The 18,058-nt window shown below is 52.9% G+C and overlaps 4 protein-coding genes across 4 annotated transcripts; 2 read left to right on the plus strand and 2 right to left on the minus strand.

Annotated features, from left to right (window-relative positions):
• Nucleotides 1-494: 494 nt before the first annotated feature.
• On the minus strand, nucleotides 495-4,790 carry RECQL3-1 (ATP-dependent DNA helicase Q-like 3; the record flags this gene model as incomplete). The annotated part of the gene is made up of 1 exon (XM_066153068.1): nucleotides 495-4,790. One exon carries the CDS (start codon nucleotides 4,788-4,790, stop codon nucleotides 495-497), a length of 4,296 nt encoding a protein of 1,431 aa, XP_066007482.1.
• Nucleotides 4,791-5,968: 1,178 nt separating this feature from the next.
• On the plus strand, nucleotides 5,969-6,826 carry CGGC5_v014271 (putative oxidoreductase; the record flags this gene model as incomplete). Its single annotated transcript, XM_032028338.1, has 1 exon — nucleotides 5,969-6,826. The coding sequence occupies one exon, from the start codon at nucleotides 5,969-5,971 to the stop codon at nucleotides 6,824-6,826; it is 858 nt and encodes a 285-aa protein (XP_031875372.1).
• A 784-nt stretch (nucleotides 6,827-7,610) lies between these two features.
• On the minus strand, nucleotides 7,611-8,531 carry CGGC5_v014272 (uncharacterized protein; the record flags this gene model as incomplete). Its single annotated transcript, XM_032028339.1, has 1 exon — nucleotides 7,611-8,531. One exon carries the CDS (start codon nucleotides 8,529-8,531, stop codon nucleotides 7,611-7,613), a length of 921 nt encoding a protein of 306 aa, XP_031875374.1.
• A 2,030-nt stretch (nucleotides 8,532-10,561) lies between these two features.
• Nucleotides 10,562-11,318, plus strand: CGGC5_v014273 (uncharacterized protein; the record flags this gene model as incomplete). Its single annotated transcript, XM_032028340.1, has 4 exons — nucleotides 10,562-10,571; nucleotides 10,624-10,946; nucleotides 10,994-11,135; nucleotides 11,191-11,318. 4 exons carry the CDS (start codon nucleotides 10,562-10,564, stop codon nucleotides 11,316-11,318), a joined length of 603 nt encoding a protein of 200 aa, XP_031875373.1.
• Nucleotides 11,319-18,058: the final 6,740 nt, after the last annotated feature.

Raw genomic sequence — 18,058 nt, forward strand, 5'->3', positions numbered from 1 at the left:
ATTCTTCCCTTCCTCACCTTTACTAACCCTGCTCCTCTGATTATCCTCTTCCTTCCCCTTACTAACCCTATGTCCCCTCCGTCACTCTTTGCTGTCTTCTTTCTGCCCTCACTTGTTATGCGAACTTATCCTGTGTGAAAACGTTTGATACTCCGTTTGCTATTCTGCTTCCCTGCTCTACTTCTCTACCCCTTACTGTCTAACTACAATACTCTTATATACTACCCTTACTCGCCCCGCCTTGCCCTGCCTGATCACCCCTCTGCTACGCCCTCCACTGCCCTCTGCCACAACTGACTCGTCAACCGGCACAACTTGCTTGACTGCACCCCTCCCCATTGGATCATCTGCCCTAACCACTTATATACCTCCTCCTCGCTCGATGCCCACTCCTCTAACCCGTCCGCCCTGCGCATCGCCCTCACCGTCTCCTCGTACACCCTCGACCCCACACCGATCGTTGCGACGGCGAACATCGCAACCATCATCCCTTGCTACTGGCATGAACCGCCCTCGACCTCCCTGAACCGCCCGCCGTCCTCGCCCAACGGCTCCCATCGCTGACACCAACCCTGCGGCAATCCGCAATGGAAACAACTGCTGAAATTCTCCATCCTCCGTCCGTCGAACATGGCCTCCTCCATCTGCCTCCTGTACTGCGCCGTCCACCCCCACGCCTGCTCCCCGCGGCCTGGGCAATCGTCCAACGTGTGCCCGTCGCTCTCTCTCCGGCGTATCCCGCAATACGTGCACCGTCCCAACTGCTGCTTGAACGTCTCCCCCTCCTCCCCTAACCCTGAACGCTCTGCCCTGGCCTGCCACCGGCGGAACTGCCCGGCTTGCTGACTGCTCTCGAACGCGGCCCTGATCTCTTCGTCTCTGTCTCCATGTCCGTCCCCGTCATCTGCCCACATCACCTCCGACGCCCTCTGCTGGCACATGTCGCATGCCTCTTCACCCTCCTCGCATCCTGAACGGTCCGTCCGCCCGTCCATGACCTCGTCCAACACGATCCGCCGGCATACCTCTCCCCTGATGTATGTCCTCGTCGACACCTCCCATCCCCCTCCGGCTGCCCTCCCATCTTTCGCTGCCTCCCCTGCCTCCTTCTCTTTCTCCTCCTCCTCCACGGCTGCCCTACTGCATATAACAACCGACCGGCTTGGCTGGCCGTCTCGCCCGGCACGCCCGCTCTCCTGGACGAAATCCCGCAACCGCCGCGGCATGCCCGCGTGGACCACCAACCGCACGTCCGGCACGTCGATGCCTAACCCTAACGCGTTCGTCGCCACGATGACGCCCTCATCGGCGCCGTCGCCCCTCCTCCACGCCTCCAACCTCGACGCCTTGTCCTCCGTGCTGCCGATGCTGCTGTGGAACGCCGCGCACCCCAACGCCTCGGCCATCCGCTCGACGCCCTCGATCGTGCTGCTGTACACCACCGCCTTGCCGCGTGGCTGCTGCCGCAACCAATCCCTGACCTCCTGGCAACCGCGCTCCTCGACGGCGCTCAACTCGCCGTCCTCACCTTCTTGACCTGACCATAACCCTAACCCTGACTTTGCCCGGCGGCTGCGGCTTGCCGCCCCACGACCACGACCACGACCCCCTGACCCTGACGCAACGACGACAACCCCATACCCGATATTCCTCCGCGTCGTCGCCTCGCGGAACACCCGCACCCGCTCCGGCCGGATCCCCGTCACGGCGAAAAACTCCCGCTCCTCCGCCGGCGGCAACGTCGCCGTCAAACACACCAACTGCGCCCCGAACTCCTGCACCGTCCGCCCCAACGCCCGCAACGCCGGCCGGAACCCCCTCGACCCGTCCAACACGACGTGGCACTCGTCCAACACCACCCGGTCCAACTGCTGCCGCCGCTGCAACCGCCCGACGAAATCCCGGAATCCCTGCGTGACGGCCGACTCGGGCGTCACGAACACCACCGTTGCTGCCGTCGTGTTGGCCCGCCCGCCGCCGCGCCACGTCGTCGACGTCAACCCCGACCTCGAACACCGCGCGTCCATGTCGGTGCGCAACGCCACCAACGGCGTCACGACGATCGTCACCCCGTCCGGTGCGCAATACGCCGGCAACATGAACGACAAACTCTTGCCGCCGCCCGTGCCCGTCACCTGCACGATCGGGTCGTCGCCGCGCATGATCGACCGGATCACCCGCTCCTGCTGGCCGCGGAACGCCGCCCGCGGGTCCCCCATCATCTGCCGCAACTGCCCGGCGGCGTTGGCCAACTGCAACCGCGTGAACCGCCGCCGCCGCTGCCCCTCGAACTCCTCGTCCGCCGCCGTCGTCGCCGTCCGCCGCCGCTTGGTCGGTGCCCCGCCGCCCCGGTCCTCCGCCCCGAACCCCAACAAACGGTGCCACTGCCGGCTGACGGCCCGGAACCTGTCCCGCAACGCCGCCGTGCCGAACGGCGCCTCCTGGTACAACCGCCCGTATATCATCCCCGCCACGTGCGTGCCGTGCCCGGCCTGCAAATCCAATGCGCTGTCCTCGACCCCGACATCGTCGTCGTCGTTGTCGTCGTTGTCGTTGTTTCTGTCGTCTGCCCGCCCGAACGCCTCGTTCAAATACCGGTTGGCGATGGCGACGGCCATGTGCCGCCACCCGCTGATGTTGATCTTGCTGCCGACCAACCGCTCGCTGTGCTGCTGCATGATCCGCCTTGCCTTGTCTGACGTCCACAACCGTTCGTCCGTCCACGGGGCCCGGCCGGGGGTGGCGGGGGTGCTCTCGTCTGTGATGGTGTTATCACGGGCGTCGTCGTCCTCGGTGTTGTTCCGGGCGTCGTCGCCTGCTGCCCTGCTCCTTACAACTACATCGTCCGCCCATAAAAATGCGCTCTTCCGGTCCGTCTGGTGGATGATGCCTCCTACCTGCTGCCAAAACGGCAACACCAACCATAAATACCACACCAACAACTCGCCGACCTCGCGCGGCAAATACCGGTGTATCACCTTGGCCGTCCCCGTCTGGCGGTAATTCTTGTGGTACGACGTGACGAAACATATCATGCTGTCGTGTGCAAACACGTTTCTGACCCCGCCGTTGGCTGTGTTGCTGTGTCTGATGCCTGCTAACTCGGGCGCCCGCGCCGGCTGCCCTGCCACCATGTGCATCAACATCCACAACCGCTCCCGGAACGATTCCAACGCTTGTCTGTATACCTGCACCGTCCTCTCGCGGTATGGGTGGTGACTATTGCTGCGGTTGGACGTGGCCTCCTCCGCCTCTCCTGCTGCTGCCACTGCCGCCGCCGCCGCCGCCGCCGCCGTCCCTCGCGTCGGGTCTAACCACGCCCGCCGCCGTGCCTCCGACTCTGCGATGCGCCGTGCGATCCACCCCTTCCCCTTGCCCACCCACGCCTCGTTGCGGTCGTCGTGTAAAAACGAATACCCCGGCCGGTCCTGGCTGTGGTCGTCGTGCATGCTCTCCCACCTGATGGCGGGCAACGCTGCTGCCAACGCTGATCGGCCTCCATACCCATCGCCATGCTCATCGCCGTGCTCATTATCCCTGTCCCCATGCCCATCCACCACCGCCAACTGCGCCAAAAACGACCGCGCCTCCTGCGCTAACCCGTGGAACATCTCGGCCAACTCGCATACCCGCACCTGCACCCGTCGGAACGATATCCGGTCGCCGCTCCAATCCACCATCCCCGGCGCCACCGTGTTGAACCGGATGTGCATCCCGTACGTGCGCGCGTCGTAAATCCAATTCATCGCCCTGGGCTCGTCGTCCGGCCGCCCGGGCATCCGCGTCATGAACCGCCGCACCTTGTCGCGCACCAAATGGAACACGCTGCTGGCCTCCTCGTACGCCGCCTCGGCCCCTTTGGTCGCCGTCAACTCCGCCACCTCGTCCTGCCGCTCCAACCACGCCTGGTATACGACGAACATCTTGGCCACCTTGATCACGGCCGAATAATTCGTCGTGTACTCCGTCGCCTGGTGCCAACCGCCGTCCTCGCGGATGCCCAACACCGCCAACGCGCCGATCATCGCGCTCTCCTTCTGGCTCTGCTTGTACGGGTCCTCGATGATGGCGATGATGGCGATGATGGCGTCCAAACACATCCTCTCGACCTCCTCCGCCTGCGCGGCCTGCCTGCTGCCGACGTCCGCCTCGACACGGCTGGTGAACGCATCCCACAACAACCCCTGCCGCATGGTGAACCGATACGGCGGCCGCTCGCGCTCCGGCCACTCGTCCATGCGGAACCATATGCTCACCATCTTGCGCCAAACCTCCTTGTACCGCTGCCACGTGTCGTCCTCCATGCGGTTATCGAACGGCCGCACCGGCTTCTGGCCGATCTCCTTCCGCTCCGCCTCGAACAACGCGTCGTGCCCGACCTTGTGCGGTGCTGCCGTTGCGCGTGCCTTGTCGGCGACGCTGTTGAACACGGCCCATATGGCCTCTAACGTCTCCTCGCCATCCTCAATTGGTCGCGTGGCCTCCTGTAACTGCGTCTTGTTCAACCCTTCCAAATCCCTCGTCCACCCGACGCGGTACAACCACCCGTTCGGCTCCAACTTTTCGTCTACTATACTAACCTCCTCGCGCGCGTCGGCCTCGAACCGCTTCTCTTGGTTCTCGTGCAACGCGACAAACCACGCCGTGTCGTCCGTCCCCGGCCCCGATGGCTCGCTTCGAACGGCCACCCCTAACCCCCGCCCGACCTCGAACCACCGGCTCCCGGCGCGTGATGGGAAAAACCGCTGGCATGGCACCCCCGTCGCCCACGGCAAATCCCTTGCTGCCATGGCCCTCTTCTGCACATTACCCCCCTTCTGCCAATCATTCTGCCATCCATGTTCTGCCCGGCAATGCTCCTGCATGTTTCGCACGCGGCGGCACATATAACGGCATGAATGGCAACGTAATCCATCGACTTGGGGTGGTGCGATGTGGGCGATGGGTTTGACTGTGGAGTCTGGGTATTGAAACGACTGCAAATCGGCCTGGCTGCGGATGATGCCGGGAATATCGCCGACTAATCCGGCGACCTTGCTCCTGGCCTTGGCGGTGATTGACCGATGGTGATTGCGTAAATGTGCTGTGACTTCGTTGGCTACGACTGCATACTTACATAACGTGCATATCAAAATGGAATACTGCGTGTCGTGAACGAATGGCTCCATCTTTGGCTATATGTATTGGTTACTTTCTTCTATCTACTGTTTATGACTGACTCCTCCTGTCCTCTCTTTATAAACTCACCTTCCTGCCCCTTAATTCCATATACTTTCTCCTTGATCTACTTTCCTCCCTGCTTACGTTCCATCGCTCGGTCGGGCTTTCTGGCCTGGCTGGTGGCCCTGTTATGTGATTGGCTGGTTAATGCGGGGATCGGGACGACATCACAAAAATATCTACTACCCTATTTCCCTATTTCTGGACTCAAATGGCGAAACAAAACACTGAAAACTGGATTCCCGTAATGACCCGGTTTGTGGCTTCAATTGCATGCTACTTTTGTCTATTTTACTCTGGGGAATCTCTACGGCTTTGTACCCCCTCTACGTGCCGGCTTTGACCCCCCCTCTCTCTGGCCCCACTTTCAATTCTGGTGGTGGCCACAACGGCTTTGACTTCAAGCCATCGCCCACGTAATGGCAGGGTTAGGGTTAGGGTCAGGGTTCTCTTTCGGAACGCGTCGAGATTTCAATTGAAGGTGGAGACACTGAAGTCAATGCCGGCCATTCAGAGACCCTAGGGAACGCGTCGAGATTTCCAAGTCGGGCAGGGGGTGACGGGTGGGGCTCCGGACGGGTCGGGCCAATGGCTGTACACGGATGGCCGTATCTCGACGCGTTCCGGCATGGAATAACTGAGTAAGGACACTGCACCCCTGCAATCAGGAACTTCAAAACAACACTGCAAGATTCCTGCTCTGTCTGATCATCAACTTCAATATAAGAGACTCGCGCGCACTGCCACGATGCAAACCCGAGCCCTCATCGTAGGAGGCACAGGCGGGATCGGTTATGCTATCGCCCGCCACCTCGCGGCGAACGCCTCCTCCACTGTGATCATCAGCGGACGTACCCGACCTCAAAACATTCCCCATGCCAATATCAAATTTCGCCAGCTCGATGCGTCGTCCATGAGATTGATCAAGCAATACACGGAGTCCTATAAGTCCTCTCATGCCCCGAAAATCGACCTTCTTGTCCTCACGCAGGGCATTCTCACTACTGCTGGACGTACGGAGACGTCTGAGGGTATTGACCGCAAGATGGCGCTGCACTATTACGGCCGGCAACTCCTGATTCGCGAGCTCCTGCCTGTATTGACGGATGATGCGAAGGTTCTCATCGTACTCGATGGATCCCGTGGCGATCCGGCACAATTGAACATGGCCGATCTGGATTTATCTGCCAACTTTAGCATAGCCAATGCAGCGGCTCACTGTATCTCGATGACGGATGGGATGATCCAGGCCTACGCGAAACAGCAGGCAAAGGAGAACACGAAGAAGCGCCATTTCATACACGCATATCCTGGTATCGTTAAGACTGAGCTCTTTGGCTCATTGCCTTGGTATTTGAGAGCGCCTACCAGGGTTTTCAGTCAAATTCTTGGCATCACGTCCGAGGAATGTGCCACGAACCTACTCACCGGTCTGGTAGAGGTTTCCGCTATGAACGAGAAAGACGGCAAGTTCTGGAGTTGTATTGACAGCAAGGGATCATTGATTGAAAACAAGCCCACTTGGACTGCTGATCAAATCCAGCAAGTCCAGGAGCATACATGGAAGATCGTCGATACGGCTGTTACTTCATCCTCTTCCGAATGATTCGCTTGATTTTTGGAATATTTCAGTTCTGTCACCGGCTACATAGCTTTCCGGCGCGGCCGTACCAATCACACGAAGATTCCTGAATGTTGTCCCAGAATCTGTGACGTTTCCGACTTGATTTCCAATATCGGGGGCTCTCCCGTTCACTTCTGATTGAGTGAAACCAGGCTTCCAAGCTGGCGTAGGGCGATGACTAGTGCCATGTGTCATTGCGTCACGTCCGAGCTTACCAACGCTATGAATGTCAGCGGAGAATGGCAAACCCGACCAAGGTACAGGAGGCCAATTGTTGTAGCCTCAAGCGCAGCAACGTTAATCCGTCACTCAGATCCAGAGAAGATGGAGCCGATCCGTGAAGGTCCTCAAAAGTTCCTTTGATCTCGATTATTCCTTGCCGATAATCGAAATGAGGGGATGGATCATGTTGATCCACTTCACTGAATATGGGATAACGGTCAGTGACGACACCTTCACCAGGTATCACGTTGCTGTACGGTTGCAACCCTTTCATGGTTCGCCTGCAGGTGCTTCTGGGGCTTCGTGGGTCCAATATCTGGTCGGCTAGCCTAACGACATATATCCAGCAATTGTGATTTCAGACACTGTTTTCATAAGAGAGTCTATTGCAGTCTATTCCCAAATGCCAAAGTACTTTGGGTGGGCTTCGGCAAGGCTGCACAAAACTTAAAGCGTAGACTGGGAATACTTGAAATTATACAGGGCGAGATAAGCTAAGGCTTTTTACAAATGAGGTCTAAAATGGGAACGGGAACAGATGGACCTAGCCGAACACTGTCAACAGGGCATCTCCGTACTCCTCATAAGATGAATTCATCTTTTCAATGTCATAGTCATTCCAGTAGCCCCCTCCTGCGACATCGTACTGCTGTTCCCATGTTGAAAACCTTCCTTGTGCTTGGTCTGGGGTTACTCCTTGTGATGGCTTCGCATCGTTTATGACCCACACCAAGGGGATTACCTTAGCACCAAGTGTTGTTTGCCAACTTCCCGGATTGTTGCCCGCTCCTCCATCATACACTTGAAGGTAAACCCGATCGAACAGACCGGCCTCAGCAGCGTCGATCTGACTCTTTATGGTGGCCCAAAAGCCACTGTTTGTGTACGGCGCGATGGAGTACCGATAGCCGATCGTGCCGAGAAGCTGAGCGAAGCTAACAGTGCTTGCAACATCATATACGCTTTCGTCGTCGTTGTTGAACGCATCAAGATTCCATTCTGTCTTCAAAGCTTGAAAACCCTGATACAAGACAGAGTCAGATCCGGTTCCATTGCTGTTGATAAGGCTCCGAATATTCTGGAAGGTGGTGTCGTGGGACACCAAGGATATCTCGACTCGGTTGATGTGGGTAGTTCCTGTTTTGAAGGAGCGGATCTTTTCGGATAACGCTTCTCCTCCCACGTATGATCCGGCTGTCACTACCGGAGCATCGACAGCTTCTCCAGCATCTCCCGTGGAGTAATACACCAAATCTCCGGTTTCAAGAACGCCAATCCTGAATATGAGCAACGTATCGAATCCAGCGGTTTTCAAAGCTGATGTATTAGATTGAAGGACGTCTTTGAATAAATAGATGCTCTTGACATTGCCATCAGATTGGCATAATGCTTGAAGAGGAGCAAGAATCAACGCGAAAACTACATATATCCGCGCGTAAACAGTCGCTTTGACAAAATCGCGCATTTTGACGAGGTGGATGCTATTGTTCGGCGCAAAGGAGAGACGCAGGACAATTGGCAGAGTCGCTGGGCTCCAACGCTCCCTTTAAGTCTTTTGTAAAGTGCCTGCAAGTTCGGACTTTGTCAAGCCACTTAGCTAACGTTCCCTTGCTGTAACGTAGCAACAAACGTTCTGACCAAGGAAGCAGCCAAGAAAGTGATTGTGATTGATTGACCCCTCACCGACAGCATTTCGGCGACATCCACCCCCCAATGTGGGGCCGAAGACTTGCGAACATGACCTGAGCGGTTTGGGTGACTCGGAAATCCTGCACAGGGATGTGGCAACGAACGGAGAAATTTCGTGGCATCTTTAACATGCTGGTCTTGTAGGAATCATTCGGGGAGCTGGGCCCGCCAGAATGCACCGATCGTGGCGTGCTAATTCGGAGATACGACGTGAGATTTGTCAAAACCCCGCGGCATGATGTGACCTTCCGAGAATGGCCGTGTGAGCCGAAGACCCCCAGGCCATTGCATCAAGTGAACATGGCATCTCATCGTCAATTAGCCAAGCCATAACGGTGATGGAAACCGAATGGCAAAGAAGCATGGCAAGCGCCGACACCGGACCTGTCAAAACTTGGCTGGTCGGAACTTCAAGCTGGTCACTATTCCGACGCCACTCAACCACCAAACATGGTCAGCTAATGCCGTTTGAACAAGAGTGAGATTTCTTTTCTAGGATGACGATTGCATGCGATAGGCGTTTGAACTCGTGGAGCCTCCCAGTATGCGCGGTGCGACCTGCGCCAGTGAAGTCACCTGCGGTCTGGTTTCGGATCGTTGTGTGCATGCTCGCGATATGTAGGTGGTTTTCAACGGGTAGAGTGCGCATTCCCAGTATGAACTTTTCAAAATGACGCTTTGATTTATCGTTAACTTGTGGACGAAGGGATGACCGAGCCTTGCGGTCCTGAGCATCAGCCAATAATTAATACATTGCAAGGAAAGTTCCTCGAATGATGATGACTATTGAATCAGGGTCAATGATTAACGCGGGCTTCCAAAGTATAACAGATGTTCTAACTTACGCGTAGAAATTTGTCTAGCCTTGCTTTGATCTTTCAGGTCGTGACATTGCATCGTGGAGCAGGCTGATCACTCCCAACATGTGAAATGACATTAAATTAGATCCCAAATGTCGCGATTTTGAGCCATGAATTGAGGGATGTTTCGACACACACTTGCTAAAGTATTGGGCTAGTAAAACAGAACAACAGGTTTCAAAATTTTGGAAGGTTGCTCCTAGCAAGACAAGCGACTCACAAACAACACAAATCCAGGCATAAGAAGAGTAGTTGATCTTTGCAGATGGAAGCGCTATCCATAGTTTCCATGCTCACTTTTGATTCCAGATTGCTTAGTAGGATACAACAAAGACCAGGGGTGTATTAGCATGCTTTTGACATATCTTTGCCGGAGGGGTGCAAGTCAACTTGAGATCCATTGTGAGGATAACCAGACATCATCACCACAAAGGCGTAGTCGTTCCATCAACCTGTTATCGGCAAATGTAAGCCGATCACCCTGGACAGTCATTAACCTGCTAAAAGTAAAAGCTCAAGTACAAGCCGACTTGGTCTCCTGGTGTAGTCAATTTCGCTGGGTCTGAAATTTTCAAGTCGCGCCTTCCTTGTGCTCCTTTTGGGCCTACCTCCTTCGTTCCTTCCACTTTCCTCTTGGCCAACTCACCTGGCCCAATCTCGAAAATCTCTGCAACCCTTCCCACAAAAATTGTTTCTCAGTTGTTCTGCATCTACGCCACCTCCTTCCCTACTCAGCAATCCGTCGACTGTCGCGCGTCGTTCGCCCAGGCCCGTGAACTCACCCTCGTTGGCAATTGTCGCCGCCACCTTACATTCCTTCGCTCTCTATCTCATTCAAGTCGCTCCCAAGGTTCAGCTAGAAGCCAGCGTCAGAACCGTTCGCTGGACAGCATCACAATACGACGGCGTCTCGGACAAAATATCACGGTCTCTGATATCGCCTGCCATGTCGCCATGTACTGCTCCCACCTATCCCTCGTCCGAATCGCATCTAACCAAGAACCACAGACGTCAAAGTATCAGTGTCTCGCCGACAAAAGGATGCCTCTGTCACCCCGGCTGTCAGCCCTCGTCGCAGTCCCCGTCATCGCGTCACTAAGCCAGAGTACAACATCGGCAGACTTTTCAGCAAGACGAGCTACTCGCAATCTCCTCCGAAGGCTGCCAAAGACACGCCTTCCGTGAAGAAGGAAGAATCGCAGAGTCCTTTGAAATCTGGATTCATCGACGCCGAGCATCAGAACGCCTCGGCCAGGGATCTCACCACCATCAACTGTGTTTGTCGGAAGCCGAATGCTGGGAAGCCTTACCTCTTCACCAAGTGTGGTCATGTAGGTCTGCTACCAAGCTCGCAACATCCAGCCACTAACTCGGATAGGCTGCCTGCCAATCCTGCCTGGACAATCGTGGTACCTGCTGTGGCAAGGTGCAGAACGTGCAGCTCAACTACCAGGCTGGCGAGTCAAACTGCGTTATTTGCCGCGAGGATGACAAGCACATCTGGTGCGTGTTGATCTGCGGTGAGTTTACATCCTGCAATCGTTACTGCCATGTTCTGACATGTCCCTTCCACAGGTCACCGATCCTGCAAGCAATGCTTCGGAAACATCTCCGCTGACCCAAGCCTTCGAAGCTGCCCGATTTGTCGCAAGAGCTTCCAAGTGGGATACATCGTCGCTGCCGATGCCGACCCGCTTCACTGAGCAACGTATCCACCCGAACACCTGGCTTTATTTTCTCCTCGAGATCGCTGGCTCTTTGCGCGAGTGTCTCGACGCGTACCAAAATCACGACATCTCATACCTTACGGATGCTTTTTGCCACTATCTATACTTTGCTCATTCCAGCGTCGGCATGCGGGGCATTTTTGAGCGATTTGGCCTCGAGAGTTGCTTTTGCATTTTCTTTCTGTCAATGGTGTTTCAAACCATCTTGGGCATCAAGCACGGATTTGGATTGATTGTTCCAAGAATGGCTGGGGAGAGGTTGACAGGGTAATTACACCTAACGGATTTCATGCGGGCAATTGTTTCTTGCCAATCAGGATGTTTTTCTTTTTCGTTCCTCGGCTAGTTTAGAGGTTGCAGGCTTTCCCGGCCATAGATATCAAGGAAAAGTTATTGATTTTATTCGCAAGTACCCTTTCGCCCTCTGTTTCGCGACATTCCTTTGCGTACTGGCAATGATCTTTCATCCTACTGGCGGGTCATGGGCCGCTCAGCGGCTCTTTTTGACCGATGTCGTCTTGTCTAGCGAGCACTTGCCTGATATCCTGTTACGAGAGAAGGGTTAAAAAAGTCATACCTCTTCGATATATCCAACACTGGTTTCAGTGTCGCGCCTTCGCACCCTTTCATTCTGGGTGATGGAAGGTATAGGCTAGCTGCGGCTGATGTATTTCTGTTTCAGCAGGAGTATACCCACCAATCTTGTCTTGCAACGGAGACTGTTTCCCCTATTGGCGTCTCTATACCGTCTGAGGCAATCATCTCTCATCTCATAAAGACACAGCTATGCCAGAATGCTGTAGACGACAACGTGGGCTCGATGTTGGCTTGGCCAATTGCACAGCACCATATCAAGATCAAACTTCGTCATTTCATTCCACATTCACATGTCTGTAATTTTAGTTGTATCAGGTGTCTGCTCGATGCCTTTCGTGTCCCTTCAACGCCGTTGCTGGAATCCTGCCGCTATGATACTCTTTGGCGGCTCAGGAAGAATTGTTCATTGACCGAAAGACCACCGTCCTTCTGCTAGCAATGTTAATTACCTACTAGTACTCAAAGGCCTCGATTATTCAAAGAAAGCAGCACTTTGAAGTTAATTCCTAGTCAATTCTTCCAAGGTGATCTGTGATGAGCTTCAATCACTCGCATCCTCACTCCTACAGAAGGTCTCGTCCTTAATGTTCTTCTTTCCTTCCATACTTGTCGCTTGTGACGTCCTCCGTGTCTGCTTTCGGTCTTCCTTCAGGATGCGCTGGTAAAATCGAAACCTGTCTTTTTTGCAGCGCAGGCCTCTCCGTTTCCGACATGTCCAAAATTCCACTTGCTTCTTGGCCCAGCCCAACGATATGCCTTTATAGTATCGTTCGGCTACCGGAATGTCGGAGGAAATGTCCTGTGGCTCCATAAATGGGCGCAGGGGTGAAGCTTTCTCCAACCCTTGGGAGGGTGGGATTGAATCCTTTTCGTTCCTGGGGCCTTCAATGCATCGCTGGACTACCCTATTTGAGATGTTTGCATCTGTACCAGTGGCTAATTCGTCCATCTTCGCATCAACCAGTTTTTCCAGGAGAAAGGGAAGACCAAATGATTGCCTGGCATTTGGTAAGCGGATTTCTTCCCAAAATGGCTCTTTGCCGAAGTTGCCTACCTAATTTTCCGACTACCACGTAATCTTTGCCGGCATTTCCTGTTGTTATTTCCGTGCAACAGAATTAACCATAAATTAATGAAGAATGAGTTGGATTAAAGCTCAGTAATTTCTATTTGAAGTCCCTGTACTGTTGCACAGCTGCAGGGGCCCAGGTGGCTTCATGATGCCTTACTCAGGGGAACTGCGGCCTTTTAATTCCTCCGATAATCGACACCACCGACACTTCTGACGCCAATCCTAGGTGGTGACTGCTGTGAAAATGTGACATCCAAAGTGTGACATCCCGAGACATCATGATACACCCCTGCGTTTCCATCTGAGCTGCCTGTTGATCCTATTTCGGTAAGAGTTAAGGCAGCCAAATGCGAGCGATCGCAAGGCAGTAAAACTCGCTGACAACCTAGTATCACACGCGATTCTCTCTCAGTCATTCAATGGTTAAGGGGTAATCCCCTGTGCGTAGGACTACATGGCCTCATCATTACATGAAGTCAAAATTGTTCCGAACGAAACGACGCTCTGTCTCGAGTGTGGATCAAATAAACCACTTGAGACCAAAGGAGTCTAACCTTCGAGAAGGTCGTTCCTATGCCCCGTGAAAATTGGTATTATGTCGATATACAGACCATCATCAACGAGGGTGTAGAAGCTTTATGTCCACTTGCTGGAGGGTGCCATTTCTGACGTTTCTCAGCAACTTTGGGTGGTTTCGGTACTGTGTGTGGTAGGCGAAATGGGTCTCATTGATGACCATCCCAAATCGGAAAATGCTTCTCGCTTTTCGCGACAACCAACTGCAGGGATTATGGAATTTTGCTGCGCGGGGTCAATGCTTCATGCAGGGGACTTTCGCAAATTGCACGGGTGATTATCAACGAAAACGTTTGGTAAGACTGCAGATCTTGCCTCTGGGAGGCTACCAGTGCGTGTCGAGCTCACGGGCTTAGCGTTCTCAAGTTTTCTAAGTTATCATGAATATCCTTTGGTCAACGCAGTGATCGGAGCATCTTGACTTCGGGTTCATGGGTAGTGAAGCAATCAGGATGAATTCTCTGATATGTTTTGCGAGCAGTTGAAGTTGGTCCCATTTTCTTCCTGCGGAAAGAGCTCCAGCTCATCGTGCGTACTACGTACGACATCCGGGCTATCCTATCGAGTGCGAGATAACGTCGGTACAAGCATAACCCACTTTTCTCCAAATTTGCACCTTTTAAAAGCTTTCTATTCGCGGGAATAAGGGGAAATAAGTCGGATTAAAACATAACTCGCTACTACCCCGCATATATATATGTACCGACGTTATCTCGTACTCGATGGGATACATCCCCACGTACCTTGTGTTGCGGGTGATCAGTAAAAGAAGATAAGGAAGAAAGGTGTTGCGGGTGGGACGGTGCACTCACAAATTAAGTCAATGATAGATGCCGGGGTATGGCTGACATCTGCTAGAGCAGCCCCTGAAGCTTTTCGGGTCCTTGTAATGGCGTTCGCTAGGTCGCTCGGCATGGTTTGACGACAGGCACCTCAAGGGTTTGAACTTGTCAAGGCCTGCTACGAGCGATAGTCAGCATGGCGAACAACAAGAAATGTCATTGAAGGCCGTTTCCAAAGCAAAGCGCCTGGTCTGGATTGCTCGCGACGCAAAATTGAACTCCAATGTGCTCCTGCTCGGATACGTAGCTGGACGCCTGATGTGCCACTTATGGTCTTGGACCGCAAGTTACGGACAGCAAGAAACGCAACACCAACGCCTACTCGCACTAGCGATACGGGAGGCCTCTAGTCCTGCGAAAGCCATACCGTCAAAAGGGTAAGTGAGCATGTTAGACAATCACATAAATGAAGTTAATTGGGCAAGTTGGAAAACAGGGAAACTTGAAACCTTGTCTTTCTCTGGACATTGTTGCTTATTGAGTCATGGGATCCAACCCTGATATTGAGAGCACCTCTTCATAGTTGTGACTGACGCGGTCGACCGCAAATATAGACGCTCATGTGCAGACGCAGTCTAGGGAAGCTGTAACTGGATGTGGCACTGCTGGTCAAACAAGAAGAGAGAAGAAGACCGGCTTCGAGATAACATACTCTCGCAATCACCCCGGTTCAAGTGCTATGAGACGGTTTAGAGGATAATTAAAAAGCGTTGGACTGAATGTGAGATCTAAAACATTCACTGTACGCTTGACTAAGGGGTTATTGGTTCTGTATTAAGACGAAATCTTGTGTAAGATAATCACCTGTTGCCGCAATAAAATGTCATAGTCAAAAGACAACGAACACCGTGTTATTTGATTGTCTATTGTCAGTGCATCATCAGATGTTCCATTTAGGACGTGTTATTTCAGGTTATTTACACCTTCCAGTTGAACATGACGCGTAAGGTCCTTCCATGGACACAAAAGGAGAACGGGAAACGGGAGAGAAGATGCTGTATTTCCCATGCTTCGGTTTGCTTCCTGACACGAGCATGCGTCCTTTCGACTCGAGGGCATAATTGCGCTGCATCCTAGCCTGGGCCACTTTGCGCGGCCTCCAACCGCGATTTGGAGCTACTGGAGACTCAGGGACAATGTGGAAGAGCCTATGACGGCTTCCAACCCCGTTCCATGGATCACGCACCTCTCCTCAACCTTTCAGCCATACGTTCCTCCTGGTCCTCTTCGGTGATTTCGCAGTCTGGCTCATACTTGTCATACCCCCGAAATCTCAAGTCCGCAGCTTGCCAAGTCTTAGGAAGGTTGCTCTGCTGCGAACTGTTCAATCTTTTCGGGCTCGCAGCGTCAATTTGACGAGTTGGGGCTTGCGCAGCACAACTCTCATGGTCCCGATTTAACGACACATTGAACCTTCCCAGCGGGAATTGCCGCGGCAAATTTGATGATTGGCTTCCGTCCGGTAAGAAGTTCTCGTTGAATGGTAGATCGACCGGGCGCGGAGCTGATTGTTGAAAACAGTCGCGAATCACGCCTATTTTTGAAGTATGTTTTTCGTTCAGTTTCTCGTGAGGGGAGCTTTGAATCGATGCGACCATTTGAGGACGCAGTATTCTCCAAGTAGTTTCATTGGATTGCAATGTGTCTTCGTCGCACCCGGCAGAGTTGGAGAGGCTTCCTTCGGCTTTGAAATCAGGAGCGAGACGCTTCGGCAGATTTGGTTTCAAGCCGGCGACCCGTTTCTCACGTGCATTAGGATTCTGTGCGGCGTGAGACCTGATCTTCGTGCGGAAGAGTCGCGCTTCTTTCGGGTGGGAAATGGACAGAAACTGAAAGACCTGCTGACCAGACTCGCTCGTCGATTTCTTCCTCCTCATTGCTGGGAGCTTGGTGCTGGTACTCGGTATCTGGCGAACCTTTGCTTGAATCTGGCCCCCAACTCTCATCGCCGTTTGTTTGTGTTTCCTGATAGTTCTCTGCTCCCTTTATTTCATTCACGAACAAGGCATCTCTGACAGGATCGAAAAATGCCAGACGAGACGTTGGACTCTGCCCGACGATCTGGGCCTCCATGATGACCCTGCGTAGCGGGGGGGTGCCAATCGGGTTTGTCGTCTTCGCATAGCTGCCTTCGTCGTGGTCGTGGAAATTTGTTCGTGACGTACTCCGAGTAGACAGTTAGATCTTGGCCGGCACGAGAAGCGGAGGCAAGATTTTTTCATCAAAATTGCGTGCGCATTGTGATTTTTCTGACCAAGACAAAGGGAGCGGCAGACGTCAAGAATTCCCCCCGTGCTCCATTAACGGCGTATCTCCACTTGTCCGTGGGGATCGCGAACCATTGAGTAGGTGAGGGGTAATGGGCCGGGGTGCTGGCTCTGAGCAAAAACGGACACTGCCAAGGTTGCTTTCGCCGAGCGAGTTTGTTGGTGTGAGCAAAACGATTCTTCGAACAACCTGAAGAGCACGATATTGTTCGAGGGATTCTGGAAGTCTGCCTCCCTGCTAGACGTGAATGAATACCAGCCACCAGAAATCGGAAGGGAATTAATCTTGGGTGATTATGCGCTCACTCAATGACAGTGAGACTTGACTGACTGAGCTGTTGCGGTTGCACGTAGCCTGGTGGCTCACCGGTCGAAAACCGTGGCACCCCTGATTGGGCTTCAGTTGCATCGACCTCCACGTTTTTTCGGGTGAGTGCTTGGTAAAACTGCGGAATCACTGCAGGCTGCAGCTCCTTCGTCTCATATATCATTCTACGACCTGAAGTCTCGGCTTATCTTATCTCAGTTGTTTGTGCATCGAGAGGAGAAGTGGTGCTCGCTTGCGGGTTGCACTGGCCATGCATGCATGTTCACGAGGAAGTCAGTTTTAGGGGTACACCGCCATAGGCGCAGCGTTGCAAGTTCAATGATGAATGAAATTTATGCATCCCAACGGTCGAATTTACGCCGAAACGAATCTTTAGAGCGAAACAGGACGTACGAGATGGAAGATCTCCGGTCGGCAAGCCTGGACACGAGACCGGGCACTGCTTTGCGCATAAGCTGCAAATAAGCAATGGATCCCTGCATTTTCTACTTTCTGTCCTGCCGGTCATTTGTCTCTAATCTCTTCTACCCTTTAAGCCTAGCTACATCTAATTTATAGAGGTTTATACTATATTATAAAAATTCTATTTATACTTTAATAAATGCTTACTAAGTATTATCATACTATTTATAATAATTAAAAAAGTTTTAATCTAAGTTTATAAGAATATTATTAATCACTTTTATAGTTTATAACTAACTTACTATATAAAATTATATAAAAAGAAGAACATAAGTCTATTTTTCTTCTATTATTAATTATCCCTAATAAAATTAACTTATTAGAATTAAATTTAGGGAATTGATAGAGAGGCATGACGAATTGATACAGAGGCATGACTCTTACAGCGGCATGACTTTTACGTACTCCCATTGGCCCAAAAATTATTGTTAGTGCACTTGAATTCTGCCACCAGCCACCAAAGTACCACCCATCAAATCTCAGCCCACTTTGCAATTTTTTCTGTTGTGGTAATTGACGCATCACAACGAGACCTAGTAATCCGACGAGTCAATCCTATCCATACTAGATCC

The sequence above is a fragment of the Colletotrichum fructicola genome (genome assembly GCF_000319635.2).
Source record: "Colletotrichum fructicola Nara gc5 chromosome Unknown KSG_Nara_v1_contig09, whole genome shotgun sequence".
Classification (NCBI taxonomy): Eukaryota; Fungi; Ascomycota; class Sordariomycetes; order Glomerellales; family Glomerellaceae; genus Colletotrichum; species Colletotrichum fructicola.